This window comes from Papio anubis, chromosome 3 (assembly GCF_008728515.1).
Source record: "Papio anubis isolate 15944 chromosome 3, Panubis1.0, whole genome shotgun sequence".
In the NCBI taxonomy this organism is placed as follows: domain Eukaryota; kingdom Metazoa; phylum Chordata; class Mammalia; order Primates; family Cercopithecidae; genus Papio; species Papio anubis.
This window is the reverse complement of record NC_044978.1, coordinates 5,094,295-5,114,189: the sequence shown is the minus strand read 5'-3', so window position 1 is coordinate 5,114,189 and position 19,895 is coordinate 5,094,295. Positions and strand designations below refer to the sequence as shown.

Below are 19,895 nucleotides of genomic sequence, written 5' to 3'. Positions count from 1 at the left end.
TTTCTTTCTTTCTTTCTTTTTTTTTTTTTTTAAGACGGAGTCTTGCTCTGTCGCCAGGCTGGAGTGCAGTGGCACGTTCTCGGCTCACTGCAAGCTCCGCCTCCCAGGTTCAAATGATTCGCCTCCCTCAGCCTCCTGAGTAGCTGGGATTACAGGTGCGTACCACCACGCCCGGCTAATTTTTGTATTTTTAGTACAGATGGGGTTTCACCATGTTGGCCAGGCTGGTCTGAGACTACTGACCTCATGAGCTGTCTGCCTCAGCCTCCCAAAGTGCTGGGATTACAGGTGTGAGCCATTGTACCTGCCAGACAGCAACATTTTTGCTGCTGGCTTTGAACACCTCAGAGAGCTTCAGTGTGTAAAGGCTGAGGGAAGGTAGGTTTAAGGTATAGGTCAGAATCCCAGGCCAACAGTGTACCGAGATTAGGGACGTGTTCCTGCTGGATTTCATGTTTTTCTAGCACCCCTGGCAATCGAGCACCAGAACTTGGAAAGACAGAGGAAGAGGAGTGTGAGGTGGAGCAGTCACACAGGCAGAGGCACCTTCTTCCAAGCCTGACAGGTTTTGCTTTATGAGCAGGATGTCGTCTCCGGGCGGGACTAGCCTGCAGTCAGTGAGGCCGAGTGCATAACAGGAAGTTGATCCAGGGAGAGCAGCAGTGGCCAGCACCTGTCTCTACTTCTACCCCAGTATAACACAGTACCCCAGGTCACAGCACACCTAACCTTGGAAGTCAGGCTACCGGACTAGCAAGAAAATCTCCCTGGTCCTCTTGATACATACGCCTGGATTTACTCACATATCCAGAGAGGGTGGGGAAGTTTCCTAAACCGTCCTTGGAAAGTTCAGAAATTTCATAGTATATGCTGAAATCTTGTTAAGAAACTTTTTTGTTGAAGTATAACATTTATACAGAAAAATATATACTTGATTACAGAATAAACACCCCTTGTCACCACACTACCCAAGACAAGAGATAGATGACCAGGACCCCCAACTTCATCCCCCTTCCAGTCAGGACCCCTCCCTCTGTCCCGGGGTGACAACTATTCTGTCCTCTAACTCTGTGGGTTAGTTTTGCCTGTATTTTTACTGTGTAATTGGAATCACATACAGTTGACTCTTCAGCAATGCAGGGCTTGGGGAACCAACTTCTCTGTGTAGATCAAAATCCATGTATAACTTTTGACTCCCCAAAATCTTCATTACTGATACCCTACTCTTTTTTTTTTTTTGAGACAGAGTCTTGCTCTGTCGCTCAGGCTGGAGTGCAGTGGCGCAATCTTGGCTCACTGCAAGCTCCGCCTCCTGGGTTCACGCCATTCTCCTGCCTCAGCCTCCCGAGCAGCTGGGATTACAGGCGCCCACCACATGCCCGGCTAATTTTTTGTATTTTTGGTAGAGACGGGGTTTCACTGTGTTGGCCAGGATGGTCTTGATCTCCTGACCTTGTGATCCACCCGTCTCAGCCTCCCAAAGTGCTGGGATTACAGGCGTGAGCCACCGCGCCCGGCCAAGGATCACTTTTGACTGTGAAACGCAATTAATTGGTGTAATGACCTGCTCAGATGGAGAGGACTGGCATCAGGCCGTGTTGTAGGCAGATACCTGAGCTCACTGCAATAGCAAGAGGAGGTGGCTAAGAAATTATTGTGGTAGTGTAGTATGTACTATGGTTAATCTTACGCAGTTATGATTTAATACTCTGTCTTTACATTTGTTTAGATTTTTCCCAACTGTGAATGGCATCATGTACAGTCTGCAAGGGTGTGCATATGTTTGGATAAATTTTAACTTTTTTATAACAGACTTATGTACATTTTATGGCAGTAAATGATAACTTAGACTAGCCATCTACATATATTTTATGCATTCATGAACACTTTTTCTAATTATTTTTATTTATTTTCTAACGTTTTCTAATTTTTTAGGCTATATGGTTCATCTGTGAGTTTTCTCAAATTGTTGTAAGTCCCCCCAAAAGTTTCCAATATACTTATTGAAAAAAATTTGGCTCACGCCTGTAATCCCAACACTTTAGGAGGCCGAGGCAGGTGGATTGCTTGAGGTCAGGAGTTCAAGACCAGCCTGACCAACATGGTGAAACCCCATCTCTACTAAAAATACAAAAATTAGCCAGGCGTGGTGGTGCATGCCTGTAATTCCTGCTACTCGGGAGGCTGATACATGAGAATCACTCGAACCTGGGAGGCAGAGGGTGCAGTGAACTAAGTTCGTACCACTGCACTCCAACCTGGGCAACAGAGCGAGACTCAGTATCAAAAAAAAAGGAAGAAGAAAGAAAAAAAAATCACATATAAGTGGTGCTATTGGCCGGGCGCGGTGGCTCAAGCCTGTAATCCCAGCACTTTGGGAGGCTGAGACGGGCGGATCACAAGGTCAGGAGATTGAGACCATCCTGGCTAGCATGGTGAAACCCCGTCTCTACTAAAAAATACAAAAAACTAGCCAGGCGAGGTGGCGGGCGCCTGTAGTCCCAGCTACTCGGGAGGCTGAGGCAGGAGAATGGCGGGAACCCGGGAGGCGGAGCTTGCAGTGAGCTGAAATCCGGCCACTGCACTCCAGCCTGGGCGACAAAGCGAGACTCCGTCTCAAAAAAAAAAAAAAAAAAAAAAAAGTGGTGCTATTTAGCTGAAACCCTTGTTATTCAAGGGTAAACTGTAGTGTATGTTTGTGGTTGTCTTTGCACCCTTAGTCATGTCTTTGAGGAACATAAGTCATTAAATAGTAGTAGTAGTCTGATTTTATCAGTGTTTTCCTCTGTGGTCAGTGTTTCTTGCATCCTGTTAAAAAAACTTGGCCTATCCCAAAGCCATGAAGGTATTCTTTTGCTTTTCTTCTTTATCTTCTAAAAGCTTATTGTTTTGCCTTTTATGTTTATGTTTAATTCATTATTTTTTAGAGACAAGGTCTCATTCTGTTGCCCAGGCTGAAGTACAGTGGTATGATCCTGCAGCCTTGAACTCCTGGGCTCAAGCAATCCTCCTGCCTCAGCCTCAGCAGTAGCTAGAACTACAAGTGCATACGACCACATTTTTAAATCAATTTCTTCCCTCCCCTCCCTTCCTTTCCCTCCTCCTTTCCCTTCCCTCCTCCTTTCCCTTCCCTCCTCCTTTCCGTTCCCCCTTCCCTTTCCTTCTCCCTTTCCTGTCCCCCTTCCCTTCCCTTCTCCCTTCCCTTCCCTTCTCCCTTCCCTTCTCCCTTCCCTTCTCCCTTCACTTCCTCTTCCCTTCCCTTCTCTTTCCTTCCCCTTTCCCTTCCCCCTTCCCTTCCCCCCTTCCCCTTCCCTTCCCCCTTCCCTTCCCCCTTCCCTTCTGCCCCTCCCCTGCCCCTTTCCTTTCCTTTCACTGTCCCCCTCTCTGTCTCTTTCTCTCTCTCTCTCTAAGTATCATAGAGCAACACAATTTTTTTATTTGTTTATTTTTTGTAGAGACAGGGTCTGCTCTGTTGCCCAGGCCTCAAGTGATCCTCCTGTCATGGCTTCCCATAATGTTGGGATTACAGGCACAAGCCACTGCACCTGGCATGGCTTTTATGTTTAGATTTACAGTCTACTTGGAAAGGATTTGCTTATTGAGTGAGGAGCAGTCAAGATTCATGTTTTCTTTTGTGAATATCCGGTTGGCTCAGCACTGTTTGTTGAAATGACTGTCCTTTACCTACTGCTCAGCAGTGCCACCTTTGCTATATACAGTGGCTGTATATATTTTGGTCTGTTTCTGGACCCTGTTCTGCTTCATTGTTCTATTGATCTATTCCTGTCTAATATAGTTTTATATATTAGACAGGCACCACACTGTCTAATATGGTTTTGTTGTAAGTCTTTATATCTAGGAAAAACAATTCCTCCAAATTTGTTTTTTGAAATTTCTTGGTTATTCTTGAGCTTTTGCACTTCTGTTTAAATTTTAGAGTCAGTTTGCCAGTTTACGCAAACAAATCCTGCTAGAATTTTTATTTGGATTGCCTCGACTCTACAGATCAACTTGGGGAGCGTTGACATTTTTGTAATACTGAGTCTTCCAATCTATGCACATGGTAGGCCCATCTATTTACTTAGGGATTCTCTAATTTTTCTCTATAATGTTTTATAATTTACTGAATAGAAATCTTATCCATATGTTGTTAGATTTATTCTAGATATTTGTTTGATTTTGGTCCTTCCCTTTTCTCTGGGATTTGGCATGGCACAACCTCACTGTCTTAGAAGCTCTGGTTGTCTCAAACTTTCCAATACCTGCATCCAGCTTTTCCATTTGTTTCAGTTGCAGAATTGCTGCAGAATAATTGAGTTTGCTATTTCAGAATGTGGCATTCCTCCATGCTGACTGCAGTTTATTTTAATTTATATAGTGCTTTAATTTTGTTTATTTTGTTTACAGCTACATGTAGAAAATACTTATTTCTTTTATTAATGCTATATAAAAATTGAATATTTGCTGACTATAAAACTAATCACAGAAAACATGCTTTCATATTGTTTTATTACTTTTTGATGTAGGAGTTTATACAAGAAATAGAAACTTTCGGCTATATAAATCATCAAAAATAGGAAAGCGTGTGGCTTTGGAGGTTCCTGAAGATAACGCATTTTTTCCTGTACGGCCAAAGGGTGTTTCTGACGAATATCAGTGTTTTCTCTCTTCTTTGGTCAGCAACGTCAGGTATGTAGTAGCAGCATCAAACCATTTTGTATTCATGAATATTTATTTATTAAACAGTGAATGGCATTGTGTATTACTAAAATGTAAATCATCTACATTCATTCTACCTTAAGAAAAAGTCAGTTCTTACCGCTCTTTTTTTTGAATACAGTCTTGCTCTGTCGCCCAGGCTGGAGTGCAGTGGCATGATCTCGGCTCACTGCAAACTCCGCCTCCCAAGTTCACGCCTCAGCCTCCGGAGTAGCTGAGACTACAGGTGCCCGCCACCACACCCAGCTAATTTTTGTATTTTTAGTAGCGATGGGGTTTGACCATGTTAGCCAGGCTTGTCTCGAACTTCTGACCTCAGGTGATCTGCCCACCTCGGCCTCCCAAAGTGCTGGGATTACAGGCGTGAGCCACTGCGCCCAGCCAGTTCTTACAGTTCTAAGTTAACTTTTCTCTTTTCTCCATTAGCTAAAAGATAATAGTAAAACGTATATTTGAACACTTAATTTTCTCTGTATATCTTTTTAGGATTATATTTAGTATATTTTCCAATTTTTCTAAAATGATTATCACTTCTGTAAAGAAGAAAGCGTACTACTGGTGTTGCACCTGGAAATATTTTACTATTAAATGCCTCATTTTCTTTTCATGTATGCACATACATATAATTTGTATAGCTCCTTTATTCAAAAAATATTCTTGAGATTATTTAGATGATTGTCATTTGTTTTTTCTACTTGATGTTATGAATATTTGTTAAGAATTTGCCAACAATTAATTGTAAATAAAACTTCTAATGCCTGTGTAAAATTTCCATTATATTGACACTCTGGAATTTATTGTGAGTTCTATTGTTGAAACTTTAGGTTCCCATGTTTCGTTCATTTTTTAAAAGTATTTAAGTTGGCTGGGCACAGTAGCACATGCCTGTCGTCCCAGCTACTCAGGAGTCTGAGGTAGAAGGATCACTTGAGCCCAGGAGTTCAAGGCTGCAGTGAGCTATGAATGCACCACTGCACTGCAGTCTGGGTGACAGGGTGAGACCCCATTGCTAAAAACTAAAATAAATGAATAAAAAAAAATAAAATCTGTGAAAGTCATCTTTCAACAGAAATACTATAACAAGTCATCATTTGATGTTGATAAGTTATTGGAAACTGAACTTTAAACAAAGTGATGTATGATGAATCCAGTTGTTTTTTCTCATCCATGTTATAAGGCAGTGGTCGCCGGGTCACAGACCAGTGGTCTGTGGTTAGGAACTGGACCCTACAGCAGGAGGTGAGCAGTAGGCGAGCGAGCGAGCAGCCACCTTCCCACCTGAGCTCTGCCTCCTGCCAGATCCACAGTGGCATTAGATTCTTATAGGAGTGCAAACCCTGCTGTGAACTGTGCATGGGAGGGATCTAGGCTGCACACTCCTTATGAGAATCTAATGCCTGATGGTCTGAGGTGAAACAGTTTCAGTCTGAAACCAGCCCATCTCGCCCCCGCCCCACCCGTGGAAAGATTGTCTTCCAGGAAACCGGTCCCTGGTGCCAGAAAGGTTGGGGACTGCCGTTATAAGGAAATGATGTTGAACAAAAGAACATTATTCAAAGACCTGCTAGATGTCATTTCTCTTAGAGTTGCAGTTTCCAAGAATCTATCCATGGCATTAAATGAGGACTTACTGTATTTGCCTTCATTCCCCATTTTTCTAGGCTGGCAACTTTTTCAGCCCAAAAAATGGTTAAGGTTCAGACTAAATTACCATCACCTTGCCATAATTCTTTTCCTTTTGCCTTTCTAAATATAATTTTTTTTTTTTTTTTGAGACAATCTTGCTCTGTGGCCCAGGCTGGAGTGCAGTGGTGTGATCTCAGCTCACTGCAACCTCTGCCTCACAGGTTCAAGCGATTCTCCTGCCTCAGCCTCCCAAGTAGCTGGGACTACAGGTGTGCACCACCACACCCAGATAATTTTTGTATTTTTAGTAGAGACAGGGTTTCCCCATGTTGGGCAGGCTGGTCTCAAACTCCTGACCTCAAGTGATCTGCCCACCTTGGTCTCTCACAAGTGCTGGGATTACAGGCGTGAGCCACTATGCCCGGCCACTTAAATATAATTTTAAGGAAAAGTTCTCTGGAAATTAATTTTAGTAATTGTCTAAAATACATTGCTGTAGGGATAGTTGTATCAGGTTATACAGTTAACAGCCATTACCCAGGAGGATGGAAGATGGATTGTTTTTCTTCATATATAGATTTGTACTCTTTGAGTTCTTTTAATAACATGTCTCAGAAGTAAGGTCTGAGTTTCCTACTTTTAAATGGAAATGATACTAACACCTACCTTATGGAGTTGTCGAGAGCATTTAAAAAGTTAAAATTGTGCACATAAAACATACACAGCTGTGCCCAGCTCATGGCATCTGCTCAGTGAATGTTGTTGGCAGCAGTAGTAGTATCTGAGATTCTGAAAATGGGAAGTGCCGTAGCAGGAGTGTACAAATTGTATATTTCCTGCCACCCCCTGTGGGCACCAGAATAAGGTCACATTCTTTCTACCACTTATGGAGAAGTGCGAAAAGCAACATTGTTAGTTCTAGCTCCTATGGGAAAAGCAGCTACAGCCGGAAGTGCAGGTAGTCTCCCGATTACCCAATCCCGTTTCTTTCGCAGTTTAAATATGAATCTTACAGAGGTGGAGGGTTCTTCTACTGAATACAGTCACCTTGTCTTTTGTGTATCCAAGTCAATACCAGGTATTTTACTTCTTGAAATAAAGGCTAAATCCTTTATGATTATGAATGTACCTTTTCTTTCCGTTAATTTTAATCTGTTTTTCCCTTTGCTCTCACCCCTCCTTCTTCCTTCATTTCTTCCTATAAGTCACACCTCTACAATTGTTGTAACAAAAAATTCAAAGGCTCTTTATGTTTGGTGAATAGAGTTATATAGTCGTCACCTGGTGTCTGTGGGTGATTATTATCCCAAGACCCCTGTGGATACAAAAATCTGCAGATGTAAAAGGATGTACTATTTTCACGTAACCCACACACATCCTCTATATATAATACTGTAAAAAATCCTGCTAGATTACCTATACCTAATACAGTACACATGCCATATAGTTGTTATACTGTATTGTTTTTAATTTGTATTATTTTTATTGTTATTTTTATTATTTTTTTTTTATTTTTTATTTTCACTTATTTACTTATTTTTTTGAGACGGAATCTCACTCCGTCACCCAGGCTGGAGTGCAATGATACAATCTCAGCTCACTGCAACCTCCACCTCCGAGGTTTAAGCAGTTCTCCTGCCTCAGCCTCCCATGTAGCTGGAATTACAGGTGCCTGCCACCACACCTGGCTAATTTTTGTATTTTTAGTAGATGGGTTTCACCATGTTGGCTAGGCTGGTCTCGAACTGTTGACCTCAAGTGATCAGCCCATCTCAGCCTCCCAAAGTCCTGGGATTATAGGCGTGAGCCACTGCGTCTGGCCTATTTTTATTGTTTTTTAAAAAACATACTTTTGATCTGCAGTTGGTTGAATCTGCAGATGTGAAACCATGGACACAGGGCTTCAGCAGTCCTAGAGTCCCTGATCCATTCTGTAATTGAGGATAGTATTATAAGTAATCACCAACCTACTCTTTAAAAAATTATTTTCTTTAATTGACAGATCATATTTTTTATATGTGTAGGGTTCGTGGTTTTGTGGGCAAATGTGGAATAAATGTCCTAGAACAATTATCTGCTGAACAAAGGATTTTAATGAGGAACTATTAGGAATTCAGCATCCTTTCTGTAGCCAGGCCTTGTAGTTCCAGTGTAATGGTGCTTTGTTTCTTTTACCTATTTCTTCTTCAGGTTCTCAGATACTTTACGAATTCTTACATGTGACCCGTCTCAGAATAAACAAAAAGGAGTTGGATATTTTAACAGTATCGGCACTTCAGGTAAATTTTTTGATGTTTGTTTTCTTTTTAAGACAGCATCTCTTTGTCACCCAGGCTGGAGTGCAGTGGTGCGATCTCAGCTCACTGCAGCCTCCTCCTTCCAGGCTCAAGCCATCCTCCTGCCTCAGCTTCCAGAGTAGTTGGGTCTACAGGCGTGCACCACCACGCCCAGCTAATTTTTGTGTTTTTAGTAGAGATGAGATTTCACCATGTTGCCCAGACTGGTCTCAAACTCCTGGGCTCAAATGATCTGTCTGCCTCAGCCTCCCAAAATGCTGGGATTACAGGTACAAGCCACTGCACCCAGCTACTTCAGGTAATTAAAAAAAAAAAAATTCCTATCAAAATGTAAGGATACAGAATCTGTTTTGCCTTTAAAATCTTAAATGTTAAGTATTCATAATCACTGATCTTTCAAAAACTACCTCTAGCCAGGCACACCTGTAATTCCAGCACTTTGGGAGACTGAGGCAGGAGGATCACTTGAGCCCAGGAGTTAGAGACAATCCTGAGCAACTTAGCAAAACCCTGTCTCTACAAAAAAATCCAAAAATTAGCCAGGAGTTGTGGTGCATGCCTGTCGTCCCAGCCACTCAGGAGGCTGAGGCAGGAGGATCTCTTGAGGCCAGGAGGTTGAAGCTGCACTGAGTCTTAATGGTGCCATTGCACTCCAGCCTGGGCAGCAGAATCACACCCTGTCTCAGCCAGTCAGTTAATCAATCAATTACTCATCTACTTCAGGGTTTCTATCTCAAACGCAAAAAGTATGAAAAAGATGTTTATTAAGAAGTATTCGCTGGGCGTGGTGGCTCATGCTCTAATCCGAGTACTTTGGGAGGCCGAGGTGGGTGGATCACCTGAGTTCAGGAGTTTGAGAATAGCCTGGCCAACATGGTGAAATCAGTAAAAATATAAAAATTACCCAGGCATGGTGACAGGTGCCTGTAATCCCAGCTACTCGGGAGACTGAGGCAAGAGAATCGCTTCAACCTGGGAGGCAGAGGTTGCAGTGAGCTGAGATTGTGCCACTGCACTCCAGCCTGGGCAACAAGGGTGAGACTCCATCTCAAAAAAAAAAAAAAAAAAGTATTATTCACTAATGTAGGTTATTTGTATAAAATAAACACATAACAAAATGAAAACTTAAATTTCTTTTTCACCCTTCTGTCCACGATCAGTCAGGTAAATACTGCAGTCATTTTCTATTTAACCTAGAAGAGCTTTTCCTATGTTTCCAATATATGTAGAGAGATCTTCCTCAGTCTTTTAATGGTTGTGTAGTTTTTCATGGTACAGCTCTGTCGTAACTTACCCATTCCTCTATTGAAGAACATAGAGCGTTTTTTTCAAATATTTCTTACATAAACCCCCCAGTAAACATTTTTATACACATATTTTTGTATATTGTTGTTATTTATAATAGTGAAAAAATGAAAGCAATCTAAATGTACAGCAAAAGTGAGTTGGTTATATACTATGAAATCCTCTAGCTGTTTAATTTAAATTTATGAAGTCTGTATAATGTGGAAAACACCCATTTGTGATGTTAAAAGAAAAAGTAGTCTCTAAAATTATGTGTATAGTATGATTACAAGCTTACTTTAAAATATAGATAACATTTTCTTATGTTTATTTTCTTCTGTTTCATATGTATTTATAGACATTGATTTAGAGTCCACATCTCACATTTCCACATTAATATGTTTTCCAATATTTCTCCAATTATATATATCATTTTAGTAAGTGAAACATAAACTTCATTTAAAGCAAACTTGGATCACGAGGTCAGGAGATCCAGACCACGGTGAAACCCCGTCTCTACTAAAATTACAAAAAATCAGCCAGGCGCGGTGGCAGGCACCTGTAGTCCCAGCTACTCTGGAGGCTGAGGCAGAGAATAGTGTGAACCCTGGAGGCGGAGCTTGCAGTGAGCCGAGATCGCGCCACTGTACTCCAGCCTGGGTGACAGAGCGAGACTCCGTCTCAAAAAAAAAAAAAAGAAAAAGAAAAAAATTATACTGGCTGGGTTCGGTGGCCCATGCCTGTAATGCCGGCACTTTGGGAGGCCAAAGCAGGCGGATCATGAGGTCAGGAGTTTGAGACCAGCCTGACCAATGTAGGGAAACCCCATCTCTACTAAAAGTACAAAAATTAGCCAGGCATGGTGGCGGGTGCCTGTAGTCCCAGCTACTCAGGAGACTGAGGCAGGAGAACTGCTTGAACCGGGGAGGCGGAGGTTGCAGTGAGCCGAGATCGCGCCACTGCACTCCACAGAGCCAGACTCCGTCTCAAGAAAAAAAAAAAAAAAATTAAACGATACTTAAAATAGGTCATTCTAAATTACTAAGTAGCTTTTTAGAAAATATAATTGGATTGTCAGTACCTTCCAGCTAAAGGCCTCAGGGCACACACCTGTAGCAGGTCAGCTGAGTGTATTGCCAGGGAAGCGATGGCCAGCACACACCACGGGGAACCTCAGTAAAGTGGGGCATCTCGGGAAGAGGGGTTGGAAAGGACCGGGAGGATTGGATTTGGGCTTGGAATGGGTGGGCGGGGGGAGCACACCAGGAACCCTGGGGTTTGTTCTGCGTTGGGTGTTGTCAGGCATAATTCTATGACTGGTTTTCTTAGTAAAGCTTAACTGAAGGGAAACCAGAATAGAAATTAACAGTGTAATTTGTTAAAAACAAACGAACAAACAAAAACCAGTTGCTTATGTTCGCCGAGATCAGGGGTGTTGGTCATTTTTGTGGTTTGGAAGATGTTCCTGTTTTGTCTGTGTTCGGACATGATTACCCAGGGGTTATCTTTGTTCCTTGAGTCCTCATGACCACAGGGGCCTTATCTGTTGTTGACGTTCTGTGAGTGCCTGTGTTCACAGGACAATGCCCAGGCTGAGGTAGGCGTGCCAGGCTAGCGCATGGCAACACCAAGGCCTGGCTGATGGAGCTAGGCCTGTTCCGGATGTGAGGCACTGCCTTTCTGTTTGCCAAAATGAAGACAGCAGTTGAAATTATTTCAAGCGCTTTTCATGAAATTAGTTAACATTTGACCTAATTGAGAGGTTTGACTTTTACCTGCTTCCTTGTAGTATAACAAACATGAATTGACTGAAATTGCAAAAAGTGAGGGAAGGCCGAGAGATTGCAAAACCCATAATTGTACTCAACAGCATTTAATCAAAATGTAACTTCTCAGCTTTCAGCGATTGTAATTTATAAATCATTCTCTCTGTTGCAGTAGAAACCATTGGAGGTTTTCAGTGCTCTCCCTATCCTGAAGTTGATCATTTTGTTCTTTCTTTGGTGAATAAAGATGGCATTAAAGGAGGTAAAGTTAATCTCATCCTTTGTTAACTGTTATATGATAGAGTGATAGTACCTTTAGAAACATTATTTGCATTTTAGGAATTCGGCGTTGGAACTACTTTTTCCCAGAAGAGTTACTGGTTTATGATATTTGTAAATATCGGTGGTGTGAAAACATTGGAAGAGCCCATAAGAGTAATAATATAATGTAAGTAATATTAATGATTTGTATGTATTTAACCAATATTATATTTTAAATGTTTATAACTTTTAAATAAAGTTGAGACTATGAAAACTATTTTGTTTTAAAAATAAATTTAGTTGTTTTAAATTTCTTTTTTTTTTTCCAAGACGAAGTCTTGCTCTGTTGCCCAGGCTGGAGTGCAGTGGTGTGATCGTGGCTCACTACAACCTCTGCTTCCTGAGTTCCAGCAATTCTCCTGCCTCAGCCTCCTAAGTAGCTGGGATTACAGGCGCCTGCCACCACGCCCAGCTAATTTTTGTATTTTTAGTAGAGACGGGGTTTTACCATGTTGGCCAGGCTGGTCTCCAACTCCTGACCTTGTGATCCACCCGCCTCAGCCTCCCAAAGTGCTGGAATTACAGGCGTGAGCCACCGCACCCGGCTGTTGTATTAAGTTTCTATTTGTTGTATATGGTTAGCATTACATAATATTTAATTTCAGTGTAATTATTGCATCGCTTCTAGCACATCAGCTTTATGTGTACTTTATTTGCTAAGATAATAACCGCTTAGTATATCTGGAGAGGACAAAGGTGGGGTTGAGTAGGGCTGGGAGAAGGCTGTGGGCGGGGTGCAGTGGGGTGGGAAGCGTGCCTCTCCTTCCTGTCGCCATTGGCCCTTGCCACATTATGGACTCGACGTTGAAAGTGCGCAGGTTTAGGCAAGAAGGGATCTCCTCAGTTATTGTGAAGAACTGGAGCTAGGATTGTGTTAACTTGTTCAAGACACAGCGTGGTATTGAGGGAACTAGTAGTTATTGAATGCTTGGTATATATGCCAGGCCCTGTTTGAGAGATTTTCTTTAAAATGCCCATGGGAAGAGGAGGGAAAGTAAAGGATGAAGTAAAGCCAGAAATAGGACTTTAAAACATAAAAGGATGTGATTAGAATAGAGATGAATAGATACCCAGTAGTTACCAGTTATGATGTGAGAAATTTTGCTGTTTTTTATTTCATGTCAAACCAACTCCTGTATCATCGAGCATATGTGGCCTGTGTGCTGGACGTGGGGAAAGGATCGGGACGCTCTTTCTGGGAAGCTGGAAACACATTGGGTAGCATGGTTCGGTGCCATACTTGATGTACTTAGATTAATTCAGTTTTAAAAAAGCTTGCAAAAACTGTAGGCTCAGTACACAAAGCTGTAACACAGAAAACACGAAGGAGATCAGTGCCACAGTCGGGACATAACCGCAACTATCAGTTGACATATCTTCTGTTCTTTTTTGTACGCATATTAACTTACCAAAAAATCATTATCACATGGTGATCATAACACCTTGTATTATGTCTCCATGATCTATTCTATTTTTTACCCGTAGAATGTATCTTACGTACAAAAGTATAGATAACACACTTTTTTTTGTTTTCTGAGACAGAATCTCGCTCTGTCGCCCAGGCTGGAGTGCAGTGGCGTGATCTCAGCTCACTGCAACCTCCACTTCCTTGGTTCAAGTGATTCTCCTGCCTCAGCCTCCCAAGTAGCTGGGATTACAAGTGCGTCTACCACGCCCAGTTACTTTTTGTAATTTTAGTAGAGACGGAGTTTCACCACGTTGGCCAGGCTGTTCTCAAACTCCTGACCTCAAGTGATCTGCCTGCCCTGGCCTCCCAAAGTGCTGGGATTACAGGTGTGAGCCACCTCACCCAGCCGATAACACACTTTACATTTTAAAGAGACTAAAATGACCACCTGTCGTATCTGCCACCCACCTTGAGAACCAGAACCTGATCAAACCTCAGAAGCACCTGTGGGCCCAACCCCAATTTCCCTCTCTCCCTGGCCCTCAGAGATGGTGGCCAGTGTCCCGATTTGTGTTCATCTTTTCCTTGTTTTTATGATTTTTCCATGTATGTTCATATCTCTAAACAATATACTGTTTTCTTTTTTTTTTATGATCCTTTAGTAAATTTTTTTTTTTTAATTTATTTATTATTATTATATACTTTCAAGTTTGTAGGGTACATGTGCAGGTTTATTACATATGTATGCTGTGCCATGTTGGTCCTGCTGCACCCATCAATGATCATTTACATCAGGTATAACTCTGATACAATCCCTCCCCTCCCCTCCCTCATGATAGGCCCCGGTGTGTGATGTTCCCTTCACAGGACCAAGTGAGTCTCATTGTTTCAGTTCCCACCTATGAGTGAGGGAACATGCAGTTGGTTTGGTTTTCTGTTCTTGTGATAGTTTGCTTCTAAGAATTGATGGTTTCCAGCTGCATCCATGTCCCTACGGATGCAAACTCATCTTTTTATGGCTGCATAGTATTCCATGAATTGTATGTGCACATTTTCTTAATCCAATCATCGCTGATGGACATTTGGGTTTGATTCAAGTCTTTGCTATTGTGAATAGTGCTGCAATAAACATACGTGTGCATGTGTCTTTATAGCAGCATAATTTATAATCCTTTGGGTATATCCCCAGTAATGGGATGGCTGTTTTCTTTTTTTTTTGAGACAGTTTCACTCTCGTTGCCCAGGCTGGGGTATAATCATGCGATCTCGGCTCACTGCAACCTCTGTCTCCCGGGTTCAAGCAATTCTCCTGCCTCAGCCTCCCGAGTAACTGGGATTACAGGCGTGCACCACTATGCCCAGCTAATGTTTCGTATTTTTAGTAGAGACAGGGTTTCTCCATGTTGGTCAGGCTGGTCTCGAACTCCCGACCTCAGGTGATCCGCCCGCCTCGGCCTCCCAAAGTGCTGGGATTACAGGCGTGAGCCGCCGCGCCTGGCCATAATTTTGAACTGCATCCTTTTCCTTGCTTTGCAGCAGCATGTCTGTGATTCTCACCCACGTTGCAGCGCGCGACTGTTATTAGGGTCATTGTTGTGCCGCATGCCATGTACGTAAATAGAAATATGCCACAGTTTATTTTCCCACAGTGGACATTTGGGTTGCTATTATAAACCATGAAGGTGGGAACCTTCTTGTACATAGCACCTAGGACACACGTGCAAGACTTTCTCAAAGTGGACTTGCTGTGTCATGGAATATGTACATATTTAATTTTACTAGATCATAAATTGTTTTCCCAAATGGATGTGCCAGTTTATAGTCCTGCCAGCAGTGTTTTGAGATTTTTCTACTGTTCCATGTTCTCACCAACACTTTTGTATTGTTAGGATTAAAAAATTGGTTTTGCCCATCTGGCAAATATAAAACAATATTGTGGTTTTCATGGGAATTTCCCTGATTAATGAAGTTGAGGACTGGATAATCAAATTACATCCACGCACATCAGAAATCTTGCCCAGTGTCAAGCTTTACTAATAATGTCAGAATACAAGGAATGAAAAGGCACAAATGGGGCAGAGCAAGGCCCAGGGCATCTGCTCTTTCTGACTCACGCGGAAACCCGAGGCAGAAGTGCGCAACCCTGCGCACAGCGGAAGCGCCAAGGTTATGACTCACCTGCACTGTAGACTCCAGTTGCACAGCTGGGTGACATTTCCGGAAAGCGTGCCTCGTAATGCATCCATTCCAGACTGACTTACCAATGCAATTCTAAAATCAGAAACCTCCCGCAAAGAGCATTCTGTAGGTAAGGACTGAACGCCTAGCATTTGGTCCAGAAGTTCCCAGATTTTCTTGGTTCATGGTTCCCCTGGTGTCTTTGTTTTTTCACGTTTTCTCTGAGGCCGAAAGAAATACCTGAGCTCTGGTAATGAATTTCAAACAACTTGGTAAGTGTTTATGTCCTAACAGTTTAGTGGCAGTTTGAATAACAGTATCCATTAAACTAAAACAAACAAACAAAAAACCAAACTTTTATTTCATTCTTAAATACTATTACTTATTAATGGGATGTATACTCTCCTTTTTTTGATGTTTTTGAGACAGGGTCTCACCCTGTCACCCAGGCTTGAGTGCAGTGGCATGGCCCAGGCTTGAGGACAGAGTGCAACGGCTCACTGCAGCTTTCATCTCCTGGGCTTGAGCAATATTCCTGCTTCAGCCTCTCGAGTAGTTTAGACTACAGGTGTGCCACCATGGCTGGTTAATTTTTAAATTTTTTGTAGATGGGGTCTCTCTCTGTTGCCCAGGTTGGCCTCGAATTCCTGCCCTCAAGCTATCCTCCCACCTCAGCCTCCCAAAATGCTGGGATTACAGGTGTGAACCACCTCGCCAGGCCTATGTATGCACTCTTAAACTTTGGAATCAGATTAGACACCGGCCTCCCTAACTCATACCTTGTTCTCCGTTGATGTAATAATGGTGCTTTTTTGAGACGGAGCCTTGCTCTGTCACCCAGGCTGGAGTGCAATGGCGCGATCTTGGCTCACTGCAACCTCTGCCTCCCGGGTTCAAGCAATTCTCCTGCCTCAGCCCCCTGAGTAGCTGGGATTACTGGTGCCCGCCACCACGCCCGGCTAATTTTTTTTGTATTTTTATTAGAGATGGGGTTTCACCATGTTGGCCAGGCAGGTCTCAAACTCCTGACCTTGTGATCCACCCACCTTGGCCTCCCAAAGTGCTGGAATTACAGGTGTGAGCCACGGTGCCTGGCCTGATGTTAATGGTGCTTTTTATTATAACCACACCCCAAAACCCAGCTCTACAAAGATGCAGCTGTATTATTTGGTGAATACAGGTTGAGAATTGTTGTATCTTCCTGGGGGAACTTTTGTATCTACTTTTTGCCCTGCAGTTCATTTTGTGTGATTTTTGGCAACCACTGTTTTGGTTGATATCTATTTTTATCCTTTCACTTTTTAATTTTTCTCCATCTTTGTAAGTTTTAGGAATTTTTTTTGGAACAGCATGCAGCTGGATTTTGTTTTCTACCCAGTCTGGGTATTAATATTACTTTTTTTTTTTTTTTTTAAACATAAAGGATTCTGGTTGATCTGAAAAATGAAGTTTGGTATCAAAAATGTCATGACCCTGTATGTAAAGCAGAAAACTTCAAATCTGACTGTGAGTTACTAATTTTTACATTTACCACAAAGTAAAAATTCGATAGCTATAATATGTAATAGTTTTGCTGTCTTTCTGATTCAGGTTTCCCATTGCCTGCTGAAGTATGTCTCCTGTTTCTTTTCAAAGAGGTAAGTACAGATTTTAGTCTTTCTCCTTACCAGGGAGTTATTGGTACAATAGTATACCTGAGCCATGAGTGTCCAAATAGCTTTGAAACCCATTTGGTACCTTGTTTTCACTTATGACTGTATTGTAGGAATATATTGTAGTGATTTTCCCATTTCAGCACATACCTAATACACACCTTGTTTTTCACTGCTGCTTGAGAAGGTGTACAATTTCATCAGTCCCAGGCATTTAAGAAGTTTCCCATATTTTGCTTTTCGAAGTAACAAAATACCCATCTTTGTGTTTCTTTGAACATGTGTATCTGTAGGATGAATTTCTAGAAGTAGAATTGTGTCAAAGGGCATATTCAGTTTTAATTTTGGCAGGTATTACCAGATTGTCAAACCAACATTTTTCTCTTAAAGATTTTTATTTACCCCAATAATTAACATGCATTGTAGAATGAAATGAAAATACATAAAATTAGGTCAGGCACGGTGGCTCAGGCCTGTAATCCCAGCACTTTAAGAGGCCGAGGCAGGCGGATCACTTGAGGTCATGAGTTTGAGACCAGCCTGGCCAACATGGAGAAACCCCATCTCTACTAACAATACAAAAATTAGCCAGGTGTGGTGACCCATGCCTATAATCCCAGCTACTCAGGAGCCTGAGGCAGGAGAATCCCTTGAACCCGGTAGGTGGAGGTTGCAGTGAGCTGATATCATGCCACTACACTCCAGCCTGGCAGACAAGAGTGAGACTGCCTCAAAAAAGAAAAAAAAAAACAAACCAAAAACCATAAAATTAGGAAATACACAAAAAGCAAAAGAGGAATCTTCCTCACTCATTTGACCAGAGATAAATGATACAAATGTTTTGGCATGTACCTTTGAGAATTTATGTGTTCATTTTGATAGCACACATACTATTTCAGTTTTTTTTCTACTTGAAGTATCACAAATATCTTCAGTGGCACAAATTGCTCTCCATGCAAAGTATAGGATATTAGACCTCCACAAATAATTTGAGAGCACCTATTACCTCACACTTTGCCAACAGTGCTTGTTTACCTCGAATCACTACTCATCTGGTAGGCAAAAATGCAGTACCTCAGTTGTTTTAATTTGCATTTCTTTAATGAACTTTTTTCAGATTCACTATTAGTATTTCTGTAATGAAGTGCGTGTACCTGTCCTCTATCCATTTTTCTGTAACTTTTTTGCAATAACTTAAGTACTCTTTTTGACATATTTCTTTTACTTTTAGGTTTTAGTTTGTGTTTTTGTTTTTTTTGGTCACATCTATCAGCTTTTTCCTTTATAGTGTTATGGTTAGAATAAAGTTACCTGCTACAAGCAGAACAAGTGATTGGGTTTATAGTCTAGAAAACTCAATCTGGTATCTACTCAAGTTGTAACACATGTCCATCGAAAAAAACTCCATCCGTTTGAAATGGTGGAAATTCCATTCTTGGTCTGCAAGAGCTGGACATAAAATAACTGATAGCCAAATTCTCTGGCAAAATACCAGGTTAAAATGTGTGTTGAAACAAGAACAAAGTAAATTTTAAAAAATAAACTGTCTCCCAGAGGAGGAGGATTTTATCATCCTTGTTGGTCTGGATTGTGATTTAGATATTTGTGGTTGCAGTGGATTTTTAAGCTTTTTCCGCTTATCCAGTAACGTGTCAAAAATGCCAAGTTGAAAGTACCATTGGGGTACAGTATTACTACTTGGACATAACTGTTTAAAATAATAAAAGATATATAATGAACACCCATGTACCTATCACTTGGTTTTCAGTTAACATTTTGCCTCGTGCTTCATCTGGTTTTTAAAAAAATATTTTAAACTAAATTACCAGTTGGTTTTATTTATACCTGCTTTTCTATTGCACTGATCATTTTATTTCATTGGTGACCTGATTTTAAATTTAATATAAAGGTCTGACCTACAGAAATGTACAAGAATAAGGAACTCTGCTGTCTGTCCTTCATTGAGATTTGTCATTTGTTAACATTTGGCAACATTCGTTTTCTCCTTCTACTGTATATACACATGCATTCTTATTTTTGATGACTCAAACTGCAGACATCAAAACCCTTCATCTCCTAATATTTAAGCACGTAGCTGAATAAGACCTTCTGTAGATTTTTTAATGAGAGGAGGGTATCATGTTGCCCGGGCTGGTCTCAAACTCCTGGCCTCAAGCAGTCGTCCTGTCTTAGCCTCCCAAGTAGCTGGGATTACAGGCACGTGCCACTGCACTGAATAAGGACATTCTTTACATAAATAATTTTTTGAGAGGATCAACTAAATGTCTATACTGACGACATTCTATGGTAAAATAATTGATACAATACTATTATGTAATATACAATCCAGTCATATTTTGGCAACTGTTTAATCTTTTTTCAATCCGTTTATAATTTTCTAAATACTTTAAAATTTAGAGCATGGGTAGTAAGTCCATTGTAAAGGTAGCAAATTTATCTTGATTTGTCTTCAGCTGGACTGTCCACTTGTTAAAAAATTAAATCTACTCTTGCTCTTCCTCCATTGGGGAATATTGAAAAGTATGTGTCACAGCACTGCAGGTAATTTCAAATTTGGAGTTTCAAGTGTGTCTGAGCTTCGGTGCAGCAATGTTTGCATCAGTGCACTCATTCCCACCGTGCG

At 41.5% G+C, this 19,895-nt stretch overlaps 1 protein-coding gene across 19 annotated transcripts in view; it reads left to right on the top strand.

The window, feature by feature from the left end:
• Positions 1–19,895, top strand: part of PRIMPOL (primase and DNA directed polymerase) — a 42,882-nt gene that overhangs the window by 22,416 nt on the left and 571 nt on the right. For 8 of the 19 annotated variants that reach the window (XM_017959254.2, XM_017959248.2, XM_017959251.2 and 5 more), the window contains 7 exons: positions 3,938–4,063; positions 4,527–4,689; positions 8,536–8,624; positions 11,865–11,954; positions 12,032–12,140; positions 17,023–17,105; positions 17,190–17,236. In XM_017959254.2, coding sequence (XP_017814743.2) covers positions 3,938–4,063; positions 4,527–4,689; positions 8,536–8,624; positions 11,865–11,954; positions 12,032–12,140; positions 17,023–17,105; positions 17,190–17,236 — 707 coding nt within the window. The remainder of the gene's footprint in view (positions 1–3,937; positions 4,064–4,526; positions 4,690–8,535; positions 8,625–11,864; positions 11,955–12,031; positions 12,141–17,022; positions 17,106–17,189; positions 17,237–19,895) is intronic. The other 11 variants (XR_002522329.2, XR_002522327.2, XM_009207958.3 and 8 more) reach the window with 5 other exon arrangements.